Source organism: Eretmochelys imbricata, chromosome 3 (genome assembly GCF_965152235.1).
Source record: "Eretmochelys imbricata isolate rEreImb1 chromosome 3, rEreImb1.hap1, whole genome shotgun sequence".
Lineage (NCBI taxonomy): Eukaryota > Metazoa > Chordata > Testudines > Cheloniidae > Eretmochelys > Eretmochelys imbricata.
The window spans coordinates 166620746-166636236 of record NC_135574.1 but is presented as its reverse complement, the minus strand read 5'-3'; the positions used below and the strand labels follow the sequence as shown (position 1 = coordinate 166636236).

Genomic DNA, 15491 nt, shown 5'->3' with positions numbered 1-15491 from the left:
ATCTTTTTGAAGTTCTTCACAGTCTGCTTTGGTCTTAACTATCCTGAGCAGTTTAGTATCATCTGCAAACTTTGCCACCTCACTGTTTACCCCTTTCTCCAGATCATTTATGAATAATTTTACTAGGACTGGTCCTAGGACTGAGTCTTGGGGAACACCACTAGTTACCCCTCTCCATTCTGAAAATTTACCATTTATTCCTACTCTTTATTCCCTGTCTTTTAACTAGTTCTCAATCCATGAAAGGATCTTCCCTCTTATCCCAAGGCAACTTAATTTATGTAAGAGCCTTTGGTGAGGAAGCTTGTCAAAGGCTTTCTGGAAATCTAAGTACACTATGTCCACTGGATCCCCCTTGTCCACGTTTGTTGACCCCCCCTAAGTGAGCTGTAGCTCATGAAAGCTTGTGCTCAAATAAATTTGTTAGTCTCTAAGGTGCCACAAGTCCTCCTTTTCTTTTTGCAGATACAGACTAACACGGCTGCTACTCTGAAACCTCTAATAGATTAGTAAAACACGATCTCCCTTTACAGAAACCATGTTGACTTTTGCGCAACAATTTATGTTCTTCTATGTGTCTGACAATTTTATTCTTTACTATTGTTTCAACTAATTTGCCCGGTACTGACGTTAGACTTCCCGGTCTGTAACTGCCAGGATCACCTCTAGAGCCCTTCTTAAATATTGGCATTGTATTAGCTATCTTCCGGTCATTGGGTACAGTAGCTGATTTAAAGGACAAGTTACAAACCATAGTTAATAGTTCCACAATTTCACATTTGAGTTCTATCAGAACTCTTGGGTGAAAGCCATCTGGTCCCGGTGACTTGTTACTGTTAAGTTTCTCAATTAATTCCAAAACCTCCTCTAGTGACACTTCAATCTGTGACAATTCCTCAGATTTGTCACCTACAAAAGACGGCTCAGGTTTGGAAATCTCCCTAACATCCTCAGCCATGAAGACTGAAGCAAAGAATTAATTTAGTTTCTCTGTGATGACTTTATCGTCTTTAAGTGCTCCTTTTGTACCTCGATCGTCCAGGGGGGCCCAACTGGTTGTTTAGCAGGCTTCCTACTTCTGATGTACTTAAAAAACATTTTGTTATTACCTTTTGAGTTTTTGGCTAGCTGTTCTTCAAACTCCTTTTTGGCTTTTCTTATTACATTTTTACATTTCATTTGGCAGTGTTTATGCTCCTTTCTATTTACCTCACTAGGATTTGACTTCCACTTTTTAAAAGATGCCTTTTTATCTCTCACTGCTTCTTTTACATGGTTGTTAAGCCACGGTGGCTCTTTTTTAGTTCTTTTACTGTGTTTTTTAATTTGGGTACACATTTAAGTTGAGCCTCTATTATGGTGTCTTTGAAAAGTGTGCATGCAACTTGCAGGGATTTCACTCTAGTCACTGTACCTTTTAATTTCTGTTTCACTAACCTCCTCATTTTGGCATAGTTCCCCTTTCTGAAACTAAATGCCAGTGTTGGGCTGTTGAGGTGTTTTTCCCACCACAGGAATGTTAAATGTTATTATATTATAAATTATTAGTTAAGTTGGAGAAGATGGGGATATATGAGAATTGAAACGTGGATAAGGAACTGGTTAAGTGGGAGGCTAAAACGGATCATACAGAAAGGTGGACTGTCGGGCTGGAGGGAGGTTAGTAGTGGAGTTATGCAGGAATCGGTCTTGGGACTAGACTTATTTAACATTTTTATTAATGATCTTGGCACAAAGTGGGTATGTGCTACTAAAATTTGTGGATGACAAAAAGTTGGGAGGTATTGCCAATACAAAGGAGGACCAGAATATCATACAAGAAGATCTGGATGACCTTGTAAACTGGAGTAATAGAAATGGAATGAAATTTAATAGTGCAAAGTGAAAGATCATGCACTTACGGACTAACAAGACCTTTTGCTATAATTTGGGGAATTAGCAGTTGGAAGTGACAGGAGGAGAAAGACCTGAGTACATTGGTTGATCTCAGGATGACTATCAGCCGCCAATGTGATGCAGTGATGAAAAAGGCTAATGCAGCCCTAGCATGCTTCCGGCGAGGTATTTCCAGCAGAGACAGGGATGTGTTAGTACCATTATACAAGGCAATGGTGAGACCTCATTTGGAATACTGCATGCAATTCTGGTGTTCCATATTTAAGAAAGATGAATTCCAACAGGAACAGGTGCAAGAAGGACTACTAGGATGATCTGAGGAATGGAAAACCTATCTTATGAGAGGAGATTCAAAGAGTTTGGCTAGTTTAGCTTAACCCAAAGAAGGCTATGATTGCTCTCTATAAATACATCAGAGAGAGAAATACCAGGGAGAGAGAGAGGCGTTATTTAAGTTAAGCACCAATGTGGACACAAGATCAAATGAATGTAAACTGGCCATCAACAAGTTTAGGCTTGAAATTAGACAAAGGTTTCTAACTATCAGAGGATTGAAGTTCTGGAACAGCCTTCCAAGGGGAGCAGTGGGGGCAAAAAACCCAACTGGCTTCAAGACTGAACTTGATAAGTTTATGAAAGGGATGGTACGACAAGACTGCCTACAGTGGCATATAGCCGATCTGTGATTGCTAGCAGCAAATATCTCTACTGGCTGGTGATGGGACACTAGATGGGGAGGGCTCTGAGTTACTACAGAAAATTCTCTCTCAGCTGTCTGGCTGGTGGGTCTTGCCCACATGCTCAGGGTCTAACTGATAGCCATATTTGGGATCAGGAAGGAATTTTCTCCTGGGTCAGACTGGCGGAGACCCTGGGGGTTTCGCCTTCCTCTGGAGTGTGGGGCACAGGTTCCCTGCAGGTTTAAACTAGTGTAAATGGTGGATCCTCTATAACTTGAAGTCTTTAAAGCATGATTTGAGGACTTCAGTATCTCAGCCAGAGGTTAGGGGTCTATTAGAGGAGGGGTGGGTGAGGTTCTGTGGCCTGCAATGTGCAGGAGGACAGACTAGATTATTATGATGGTTCCTTCTGGCCTTAAAGGCTCTGAGCACTCCATTAAAGCGCAGGAGCCTAGCCAATCCAACTTGCATTTCTCCACTGAGGACTGTTGCTGAGTGTCCTCTGCTGAGTCCAAGCCTCTTTTCCAGGGCTTTGGAGCTGTGCTCCGGCTCTGCTCCAGCTCCAGGCAAAAACCTGCAGCTCCACTGCTCCAGAGGTGCTCTGCACTCCGCTCCAAAGCCCTGCTCTTTTCCCTGCACACTCAGCAGCTGGGCTCCTGTTTCTCTTCTCACTGACCCATAAGCTCAGATTGCAGTGTGCTGGGAGCTAAGCTTGGGGAGAGCAGCAGCTGACCAGGCTTGGTAATGGCTGCCTTACACTGTGGTGTCTGATCAGCCCTTCTTTGGCTTAACATGAATATTCAAGTGTGCATGGAAGGGGGTGCCCTATCCAAAAGTGACACCCCTGCCAGGGAGGTGAGGTTATACGCTCAAATGTTCAAGAGAAACCCAAGTTCAAACCTCATTATATACATGAAAGAAGCAGAACTAGGGGGAAAGAAAATATTGCTCAAAGGAAAAGCCTTAGATTATCTCCACCCCGACCTTGGCAGATCAAATCCCAGGGCCTTTAGTGGCTCTGGGAACATTTAGAGCAGCTAGCTGTTTGTTAAGGCACTCAGACAAAAGGACCGAGCTTTGGATGCAAGAAACCCACACAAAAAGGAAATGGGCAAAACATCAAACAAAAAGAAAAAGCAAATGAAAAAACAGAATTCAAGTGAGACTGGGTCTTGCAATGGCTCATTCTCCGATAACTATAAGAGATGGTAATGAGCAGCACAGCCATATCTCATGGGGACAAATCCAGAACAGCCCAGTGCGTTACCACTCTGCAGGGGAAAATGTATAATTAGAAGTTTACCAACCAAACAGGCTCACCACAAGCCTGAGGAATGACTAACCTACACTGTCCTGGAAGAACTTTCCAAGACAAATCATACAAGGAAATGGAAAATCTAGGCGGTAAGTTATGAAACCAATCTGAATCCTACAGCCCTAACTTTTAATAATTAAGGGACATTGATAGATTGGTTAGGCCCAAAAGTAGCACTTGTGGGCTTTTAAAATGTTCAGTTCAAAGAATTTGGGAGTAGCAATGAGAAAGCATTTATCTATGCTCCTGCACGTGTTTCCAATCCAGACCCCTGTAGCACTGTACGAGCATTAGAATCAGAAAATGAAACTGACTAAAAAAAATACCAGACCAAGCTCAGGCGGGCGGGGGGGGGGGGGAGAGGTTGCTTCAAATTACATAAAAATGAAGAGAAAATGGGGGGGGGTATTAATTCACTTTTAACTGTATTTAGTGAGGTAGGTAAAATTTTGTGGTATTTTAAATACATAATTTAAACTATTTCCCTTTTGACTCTCCTATGGTACATTTGCTGCAAAGGCCGCACTGTCATTGCTTCAGTCAGTGGTTAAGTGGACAGAAAAGTATGGGGGGAGTCTGACATCCCCACGTCTGCCCATCCCATCTCCCAAATTAATTCTGCCACCACCTCTGCTTCTCCTGGATTTCTTTATCACACTCTCCCTGGCTGGGGGGGAGGGGCAGAAGCTCTGCAGTTCTTTTTCCCCCTTCCAGGCTGGAGAAGCAGTTCTGGGGCTCTTAACCCTGCCCTCATCCCTTTCAAGGCTGAGTGCTGCAGGGGAAAGGGCAGAGGAACCATCACATCCCTGCTGCTCCTAGGACGGGGAAAGGAGGAGCAGAGCTGCTCTGAGCTGAGCTCTTTCTGGTCCCAGCTCCTGTGCGAATGGTGTCTGTTCTGGAGAGAAGGGAGAAGAGAGTTCCGTCTGCATCTTGCAGCAATCCTGACTGGACGCTCTTCCCCATGAGACAGGCCAATGGGGAAAGCAGTCAATAAGACAACAGTAAAATGGTGTGCCCCTCGGCACCCCCAGCCCGCTGTTGAGAAGTGTTATTTCCCACACTTTAAGCACTGGCTTCAGTTTTTGCCAATTAAAGTTTTCTACACATTACAACTTTGAAACCTGGAACTTGCTGCCAGTGCTCTATCCTACAATTCCTAGAGCACCCTTCAGCTGAGGCTATCAAAGCACTTAAAAAATATTAACTGAACCTCTCCCGTGTAAAGTAAATCATCATTACAATTGTACATGTTGAGGAAACTGCAGCACAAAAAGGCTGTGGCTTGCCCAGTGCCAGAGCCACAGATACTTGCTCTCCCAACTGCTGGTGTTATGGCTGGACTACCGGACAATACTTCCAGTGATAATACACCTGCTTACTATGGGTTTATTTAGATGGACACTGACTAACCTTTGACCACAAATACTAGACACATGGGATACTGCCTAAAATATTTCATGACTAAGGGAATCATCTTGCATTAGAATCTTCTAACTTGGAGCCCTATTGAGTCCCATTGAAGTCAAAGGCATTCAGCGGAACACAAGGGTCTGGACTAGCAAATCCTGATGCAAGATCCTGGTCCAAAAATGCCAATATACCGAACCAAATTTCTATGGATTCCTTTCATTATTGCTCTAGTGCAAGAGTCTCTTTTAAAGTCAGCAAGTCATAAGGTACAACAGACAGAGTCAATTACATGGGAATGCCATATTTTTAGAAGTTCTGTTACTTGTGTGTTGTAATTCACTAATCTGCACAATTCTGTGCATGGCAATCCAGGCACTAGGGACCAGTGGTGAACTCTAATTAGGTCATTGAATAGCACAGCCTCCATTCCCAAGTGGGCAGTTAGGATTTAATACTGCTGTTCATCTTGCAACACTACAGAGATAAGGAAATAATTTTATTTTAGATTTGCTAAGATGTTACCTAACTTCTAGATTTTCGGTGAAGTTTTGTTTTCCTTCCTTCTAACCCAGATGTTAAACTAATAATAAAGGAAAGAAAAACTCTGTTCTCTAGTTTCACTTTTTATAAATAAATGTTTCATTAATTTTCCTCACTACAATTAACAGTGGCATGTACAGCAGCAACCGTAAAAATCACGCACACACTCAGGTTCCAGAAACAGCATACATTCTAAACAGGCAAAAGAGCACAGCAAGCAGTGAGTAAATCTGTGATTCTGACATCTGGTTAAACTCATCTAGAGACAGTCAGGCCCAGCACAGGTTTCTACGCTTGGTTAATCACAAGACTTGAGATACAGACACTCCCCGACTTGCACAATCGTTCCGTTCTGGAAAGCCATGCATAACTCAAATTTTGTTTAAGTCGGAAACATATACCTGAACGTTATGACAAAAAAAAAAAAAAACAACCCCTCCTATTTCTAGCTTACGGAACTTTTTCCCTAAATGCAAATTTGCGTAAGTCAGGTCTTCCGTAACCTGGGGAGCGTCTGTACAATTCTCCAGACACAACAGAGGCCCACGACAGTCTTCACTGATGTCGTTTGCTGTAGAACATTAAGCATAGACATACGATATAGAATAAAGACAGATGCTGTCCCATGGAGTCTCTGTCCAAAGACAATAATGTAGGGCCTGATCCAAGCCCACCGAAGTCAATAGGAGTCTTTCCACTGTCTTGAATGGGCTTTGGATCATGTCCATAGATGACAAAAGCCCCTAAGAATGGAGAACATTTCACAACAGCCAATCAGTTATTCTCCAAAGCAACTCAAAAGCTAACTGCAGCCACAGCACAGGAATTCTATATGATACAACCATCAGCAATCATATTGCACAGTGTCTTTAATAGGAGTTACTTTATGTGAACTGTTGTGCATGTCACTGATAATGCATCCTTTCTCATCAGAATTAGTATCACCTCCTATCATTACAGTGAGTGAATATTAACAACACTGAGCAAGAGCCAATAACTAGAGTTTTAAGAGACAGTATAATGTGACACTAATAAAACAAAAGATGTTTTATAAACATCTCAGTGCTCATTCCTGCATCAGAGTGCAAGCTTGGTAATTGGAGGGAGGGGAGTGAATTTTATGGAAATTATTTAAACAAGATACGTGCTTAAATCAGAGATAGGCAAACTATGGCCTGTGGGCCACATTCAGCCCGCAGGACCGCCCTGCCCGGCCCCTGAGCCCCCGGCCCCTCCCCCACAGCCTCACCTCGCAGTGCCGCCGGTGTGGCTGGCTCCAGCATGGGGAAGCGGGAAGTCCTGGAGGGCAGTCGGGGACAGGGAGTGGGTGGATGGGGGGGGCAGTCAGGGAACTGGGGGGAGGGTCCCGCACTGGTTAAGGCATGGGAGTCCTGGAAGGCCTGTCAGGGGGCAGAGGTGCGGATAGGGGTCGGGGCAGTCAGGGGACAAGAAGTAGGGAGGGTTGGATGGGTCGGGCATTCTGGTGGGGGGCAGTCAGGGGACAGGGAGCAGTTGGATGGGGTGGAGGTTTGGGGGGCAGGGCGGTCAGGGAATGTGGAACGGGGGGGGTGGAGGTCCTGGGGGGGCAGGGGTCCCAGGAAGGGGCAGTCAGGGGACAACGAGCTGGGGGTGTTGGATGGATCAGGGATTCTGAGGGGGGCAGTCAGGGGGCAAGAAGTGGGAGGGGGAAGATAAGGGGTGGGGGCCAGGCTGTTTGGGGAGGCATAGCCTTCCCTACCCAGCCCTCCATATAGTTTTGAATGCCATTGTGGCCCTTGGGCCAAAAAGTTTGCCCACCCCGGCTTAGAGGCAGCAGAGCTACCTAAATTCTCTTCAAGTGTTCAGGATTCTCCTCTGGTGTATATCAGAAGTCTGATTTTGGAATGCTGAAATAGTTTTTCCACTTTGAAAAGTGCATTCCTTGAGAACAATAGCAGTAACCTTGGTTCCAGAACTGCATGCAGTATATGAGGAAATATATGAAGCAGCCACATGGTCATTGATGCAGTTAGAAGAAGTCAGATATGCAGTAGGGCAGAGGTGGGCAACCTACGGCCCGTGGGACCGTCCTGCCCAGCCCGAGCTCCTGGCCCAGGAGGCTGTCTCCCCTCCCCTGCAGCCACACAGCACAATACTCTGGGTGGCAGAGCCCAGTGCTCTGTGCTGCACGGCGCGGCTGCCTGCCACCGGTGCGCCAGGCAGCATGGTAAGGTGGCAGGGAGCAGGGTGGGTTTGATAGAGGGCAGGGGAATTCGGGGGGTGGTCAGGGGCGTGGATGGGATCGGGGTGGTCAGAGGGCAGGGAATGGGGGTTGAATGGGGGCAGGGGTCCCGGGAGGGGTAGCCGGGAAGGGGGGGGTTGAATGGGGTGGTGGGGGGAAGTTAGGGGCAGGGCGCAGTTAGGGGCGAGAGGTCTGGGGGTGGTCAGGGAGAAGGGGTGGTTGGATGGGGCAGGGGTCCGTGGGGGGGGCAGTCAGGAAGGAGGGGGGGTTGGATGGGGCAGCGGGGGACAGTTAGGGGCAGGGGTCCCTGGGGGGGGCCGTCAGGGGGCGAGAAGTGTGGGGGCTTGGATAACGGGCAGGGGCCGGGCCATGTCTGGCTTTTTGGGGATGCACAGCCACCCCTAACCGGCCCTCCATACAATTTCAGAAACCTGATGCGGCCCTCAGGCCAAAAAAAGTTTGCCCACCCCTGGCTTAAATAGACATCTACTGGAAATCTGACCAAGTCAGAGCAAGTGCATTCCACATGTGAATCTATAAGGTTTTTAGATTTATTTCATGGTCAAGCTTGGACTCTTCAATTATTCAATCCACTTCATTTATAAGGCTCTCAATACTGTAGCTAATTGTAGGTTACCAAGGCAGCAATATATAGTACATGAAAAACCGGAATAAAAAGAAAAGCTAATTATAAAGTAAATGATTCATGATAAGCTTAATTTATATTGAATGTTACAAATCAGATCCTTACCCAAAATTCATTTAAACCCAGCCTCTCAGCTAGAACACTTACTGTATTAAGGCTCTGTTCACCCTAAGTGACCCCATCATATACTGCCAAGTTTACTAAAGGACTGTATGTCTTAGTTTGTTCAAAGTTTATGCCAAATCCCGCTTGTCTTACTGCTGCAAATGGACACACAAGGCTCTTCAGAGTCACATTTTGCAACCGGGGGCAAGGGAGGTGCAATGGGTCGTTGGTGGTGAGATGGAGAGTGAAGCGAGCCCACTCCACAGTCACCTGGCAGTTACGGCTCCTGTCCTGTGGGGCTGGGCCTGGCTCTCCACTGCAGCCATGGCACAACGGTGCATGGGATCACACTGCCATCCAGGGGTGGCTGGACCAAATTTGAGTGAGTGGCATTGCAACCGTTGTCACACAATCCTGTGCACCATGTTGCAACAGTTGGAGCAGGGAGCTGGAACTGGCCCCCCAGGAACCACCCCTTCCAGGGGAACACAGTGCAGACTTGCTCACCAGCCCCATGTGAAAAGGCACCACACGCACCCAAAGGCTGCCGAGGGAGCATTCACCCCCTATTAGCTCTGTCACTGCATCAACCCGATTATGTGTGGATCCAATTTAAACCATTTGATTTCTTGACCTTTGCAGCTCTGGTGCCTTCCAGTGCTGAGGGCCAGGTTGGTCAGCAAGCAGCTTCTTTAAGAGTGGAGCAACTTCCCATTGGTTAAGCAATTATGTCATCTCTGATCTGCCTAATTATGGCAAGCCTGGGGGCCAGGGTGTAGAATCCGGTTCCCTCAAACAATTCCCAGCTACTGTGCCTATAAGCTGTCACACACACAGTGCCATTATGTAAACTCTGCTTAAATCCTGCAATGCACTGGGAATTCTTTCTAATGTTCATTTTTAAGCAGTTCCTACCTACTCACTTGGACACATACCCACCCTTGCAGAGCTTGAATATGGCACAAAAGAGGCAGGCATCTGGAGGGGCTAGTATTCAGACTTTGTACACTGTCAGCAAGAGACAGGTATTGAATGACTGGCTGACCAACTCTATGCGGTAGCTAATTGTAAGTTACCAAGATAGCAACATATATTACATAAAAACTAGAAAAAGAAAGCAGATTGTAAAACAGATGATTCATGTTAAGCTTAATTTCTATTGAAAGCTACAAAACAGTGTTTTCTTGTACTGAAATAGCAATGGTACATTTTAAATACCTGGACACTGATACTTTCTGGGATGTTCTAGCACTAAGTAAGATTACAGAAGATCAGTACTTATTATGAAAGCTAACGTTTTCCCTTTCTCACTGAAGGACAAATGCTTTGTGGAAAATTTTTGAGAAAAATCAATCATTTGTTACCAAAAAGCACCTGCAATTTAAGCCCTTTGAGGCATCTGTTCTCTTTGTGCTGGCTGCTGTCCAATCAGTCCCCAACCTGGCTGAGGCCTCTAGACGCTACTGAAATACAAATGTTGAGGATGATAATACTAAAAATATTATTTTCCCCTCCCTACCTCAAAGGACTGGCTGTCCCCATAATCCATATGAACTATGCTGTGGTGTGTGATTTTTCTGGCTCTGCTCTCTTTTCTCTTACCACATGTGTGAATATTACTGTTTTCCCAATTTAGGACCTGATTTAAAGCCTATTGAAATCAATAGAAAGGCAGACTCCTATTAACTTCAGTGGGCTTTGGATCAGGGCCACAGAGAACAGCAGAACCAAGTAATTGTAATTCAGTGCAAAGACTGAATAAAAATAAAATCTGCCCCCTGCAGGTAAGGGAGGGTTAATAGAAGGGTGAGATTTTCAAAATGCTCAGTGTTGGATTAATTCTGCTCCCACTACAGTCAGTGAGGATATGACTACATTGCAACTGGGAGCAAGCCTCTCAGCCTGGGTCCGCAGGCTTTTCCTAGTGCACTAAAAATAGCTCAGCCAATGTTGCAGCTCAGGCTGGAGCTTAGGCTCTCAAGCAGAGAAGGGGGGGTCTCCTGAGACCAAGCCACAACATCAAAGCAATGTCTACACTGCTATTTTTAGCACATCAGCGTAAGCGCCAGGAGCACAAGCCAGGCTTGTTCCCAGCTGCAGTGCAGACATACCGTGGGAGTTTTACCATTCACTTCAGTGGAAGCGGAGTTTGTCTGTTGCTGAGTGCTTTTGAAAATCCCACCCAAAACAGGTGAATCGTTTTGTAGAGCCTTACACAAGGGTCCAGAGTAACTATGTTTAAGCTTTCAGATAAAACATCACTGATTCTTTTTAATCATTGATTTAAAAAACCCTTAACAGAAACAGAAAAATTATAATTCTTTAAAATGTATTTCCGGTTTGTGCTGCCCGCTGACATTCACTTCCAAGTCATCCATACCAACAACACAGACTGGTCATTCAGTATCTTTGGTGCAAAAGTCAAGTGATGAGTGGTGGCAACATTGATCAGAGGTGATTTTTGCCACTGAAAACCATTTCCACAGCTCAAAATTCTTCAGTCACCAATATTAATGACTAGAAACCATTTTTTCCAAGGCATGAAAGTGCCCCAAGCTAGCCCAAACACACACCTAAAAATCGGTAAAAACAGAAGTGGAAAACAAGAAGCCCTAAATTCATTCTACTAGTAACAATATGCATCTTACAGTATATTTGCTAGGCCACACCCTTTATTCCTGTGCATACCTGTTGAGGAACTCCTGGAAAGAAGAGAACAGAAGATAGTTTATTGCACTGAAATCCTGGTCTGTTTCATTTAAATGGAACTGCAAAAACACCAGTTCCCTTTTCTTCACATCTCGAGGTCCTTGGACAATCAAAGCATGTTTCTATAAGCACAGAGAAAGAAAGAGAGTTATTGATAGAACTATGAAAAAAGTAAAGGAATCTTCATTTCCTGTCACTGAACTTGTCACCTGTCACTAATGCATGACAGAAATCTAGTATACATGGGCATTTTCATACCTTTGGTAAGTACACATCAATTAAGATATCCAGTGAGAATGGTTGGGCATACCTAAATTCCTACTTGCTGATTAAGGGTATATCTACTCTGCAAAGAGAAAGTGTGATCATAGCACAGGTAGGCATAGTCATGTTAGCTTTACATTTAGCTAACATGGGTAAAGCAGCAGTGTAGACGTAGTAGCATGGGCTAGCAACCCAAATAAGTACCCTGGGTCCCTGGAGGACTTGTACTCTGGAGCCTGGGCCACCATGTGTATGCTGTGTTACCCGAATTAACTCAATTAAAGCTAACTCAGGGATGCCTACCCATACTATGATCACACCTTCAAATCTCAGGCAGTGTCTGCACTGCAAAGTGAAGTCTTTAAATCAAGATTGGATGTCTTTTTAGAAGTTCTAGTTTCACTACTATCATTGGGCTTGATGCAGAAGTTACTGGGCGAGGTTCTGTTCTATTATGTATGAGGTCAGATTAGATTATTATAATCCCTTCTGACTTTAAAATCTGTGAATCTATGATTTTTCAGCTCTTAGAACCTGGAGAGTGATCCTGGCTAGTCTAGAAGCACGTCTACACTTCAAGCTGGGGGTGTGAGTGTAAGCTCCTTCTAAGATGTGCAGCCACGCAGCGGCCTCATAAGCCCCATGCAGGGATGCCTCTCCCCCTGCACGGACCTGCCGCGGCGGGGAGAGGAGCCCCTTCCCACCAACCCCAACATGGACCTGCTCTGTCCCGGACTTGCCACGGCCAGGGAAGAAGAGCCCCTCCCTCGGCCTGGCCTGGCCCAGCCCCGCCAGAGCTGCTGGGGAAAGAAGCCCCTCTCCAGGCCCACCAGTGCTGCCAGGGAAAGAAGACCCTCCCTCGGCCCAGACCAGGCCCACTGGAGCTGCCGCTGCCAGGGAGAGGCACCTCTGCCCTGGCCCCAGCTGCTGCGGCGAGAGAGGGCTGGGGGGAGTATGTTATAAAGGCCAGTACCTTTTCAGGGCCCAATCATACATTCTTTACGGAATCACACCTCCAATTGACTCCAACCTGCCTTGAAGTCACTGGGAGTTCTGTGTGCACAAGGAATGGAGGATTGGATCCTACAAGCCTCTTCCAGCAGCCCCGGATGACTTGAGAGTCTACCTAAGGAAAAGGTGGGGATTCCCTGCAAAACAGAAGGTCACTCATCTAGCCCAAACATCTCACATAAATATAATTCTAAGATCCAACACTGACGATAGACAAACCTTGACTGACAGGCTTTGAAAAGTGATGTCGGGGAACAGAACCCCACTTTAAGCAGAGAAAACATAATATTGTACATGAAGTTGCATACCAGACAGCATGCTCAGTATAGATCCCTGATCCTGCAATTTGTTGCCCGCAGGAGAAATCCCATTGACTCCAGTGGGACTCTGCATGGGCAGAGGTCTGACAGTGTGGAGTCAAGTGCAAAATCAGAGCTACAAGAGCACAAAGATTCTTAAAATGTATCTAATACATGCAGCACAAAATGCAGGACTTTAGCACACTGAAACAGGCAATCATAACAAGAGCAGAGAGAGAGAACACATTACAAATGAACCTAACATTGCCTTTGCTCTTAAATAAATATCAACACAAAGAAGAGGGGTGGGGGGCAGCTCCCCAGAAAGAAGTGAAGAGCAAAGAAGAGGAAAAATGGTTGGCATGAAGGGGTGTTTACACAGACTGCTTTAAAAAGAGTAAATTAAACATGAACAACAATTTTAAACTCAACAAACTGACAAATTTCTGCCTGTTTTTTAAATAAAAATTATCTAAATATGATCAAAAATTGCTCTTGCAAATGCAGCAAATAAAGGTGGACTACAACTCAATTCCTTTCTTACATGAGCATCACCACTATTGGTTCACTCGATATTCAGAGTGCCTTCCTAATCAGTTTAGCTGGGTGCCAAATTCACATGAAGATTCCAGCAAGTTTGGTAAAAGTGACATTACAATATATGTATGTACATCCACACATGGAATATGTAAAAAGGGACTCTAAGGACCTATCCTGCTCCAACTGAAAGTCCATGGAAAAACTTCTGCCTTCAACTGAAGCAGGATTCAACAAATTGAACATATCTCACAATCTAAAGTTGCATGCGAGTTTTGATTTTTATAAGAAATGAACCAAAAGTTGCACTGTCAAAAATATCTATTCCGTTCCATTCTATTCAGATTCTTATGACACACATATCGCTCAGCTATCAACAAAATAAACCAACTGATGTCTTTTACATTTCTAAAAATAAGGACTGATTGTTTGAAAAAAAGTTAAAGAAGAAGAAAGCAAGTATTTCACAGCAGTTCCTGGATAACATATACTGCTACTCTGGAATGCTGCAGTACACAAAACAACCCCATCCGCTGAATTCTGTTCCTTTATCTTTTTAATCATTACCATGGTTTGATTAGTAAAAGGATCTGTGTAGTTGATTCTCTGAGTGGTGCACTCAATTTCTCCTGGCTGACCTGGGTTTATCAGAGGCGGAATGTGATCATAGTAATGATGCTTGCAGCTAAGCAGCTGAGCCTTGCCTGGGTAAAGTGCAATACCTGTTTCAGGGGAAAAAAGTTGGAAGAAACATAAATGAGAGTTGATTTCTTGCCCAAGTAAGTGGATCATCATTCTAAGATTTAATCCTGCAAGGTGCTGAGCTCCCAGATCCAGCAAAGCATTCCAAGTTAACATGTGCTTAAATGCTCCGCTGGACCAGGGCTAGACTGCTCAGCACCTTGCAGGATTGAGCTCTGAGCAGCAGGTTAAAAAATAAAACAAAAACCTTGCCTATTTCTCTTTCAGGGCCTGATCCAAAGCCCACCGAAGTCAACGGGAATCTTTCCACTAACATCAGAAGCTGCTGGATCAGGCCCTAAAACCCCAATCCAGAGAAGCACCTAAGCATAGGTGGATAGGCCTACTGAAGTCAATGGGACTCCTCAAACACTTAAAATGCTTAACTGTTTTACTGGATCAAGCCCTTAAACCATAGTGTATAAACCCATATTGGGAATATCCAACAGAAGTAATGTACTGTCTACGGAATCTTTAGAGTCACTGGCTGACAAAATAAAAGCGAAAAGATGTTCCTTCCTATGGCAACAAATAGACATTAAAATTACTAAATACTATATCAAGATAAATCAAAGATATAAAACACGTGTCAACAAATTATCCTCTCTCATCACTTTTGTTATCAGGGAGGCAAGCTATTTTTTCCCCACCTATGCTGCAATTAATATATTTAGCATAAAGTACAACAATGCTTAAGTCCAATGGTGGGTATAAAAACTTCATGTGTTTCTTTCTGGCTTCCCCCTCATGAAAACCAGCAAAGCTCTTTTGCCACATTTAGTCTGGGCAACACAGATTTGCTTGAAGACAATATAGATCAACTATTTAAAAGTAAAAATATGCTACATGTGATTTATAAACCTACACCAGTTACTGAAATACCCTGTATGCCCTCTCATAAGTCAAAAAGGACAGTGGAGAGCTTCTAAAATACATTTTGCTAATCTCCAGTATTCCATGCTTGGAAGAAAAATCTGGTCAGTTTTAAAAAAAAGTTAAAAAGTAATTTCAGATCCTACAACTTCTTCTGGGCCCACTGCCAATTTTTGTGGTTTTACAATTAGATTTTTATTTTTTAAATGTCTTTTTCTCCCCTGTCACGGTGTGAAAGACTCAC

General features: G+C 44.5%; 1 protein-coding gene across 8 annotated transcripts in view; it reads right to left on the bottom strand.

Moving 5' to 3' along the window:
- The window catches only part of PACC1 (proton activated chloride channel 1), a 51712-nt gene that overhangs the window by 22323 nt on the left and 13898 nt on the right, over positions 1–15491 (bottom strand). For all 8 annotated transcript variants that reach the window (XR_013345720.1, XR_013345721.1, XM_077813780.1 and 5 more), the window contains 2 exons: positions 14201–14355; positions 11502–11644 (listed from right to left, as the gene is read on the bottom strand). Coding sequence is in view for 6 of the 8 variants with exons in the window: in XM_077813780.1 (XP_077669906.1) it covers positions 11502–11644; positions 14201–14355 (298 nt within the window). In the remaining 2 variants the exon portion in view is untranslated. The remainder of the gene's footprint in view (positions 1–11501; positions 11645–14200; positions 14356–15491) is intronic.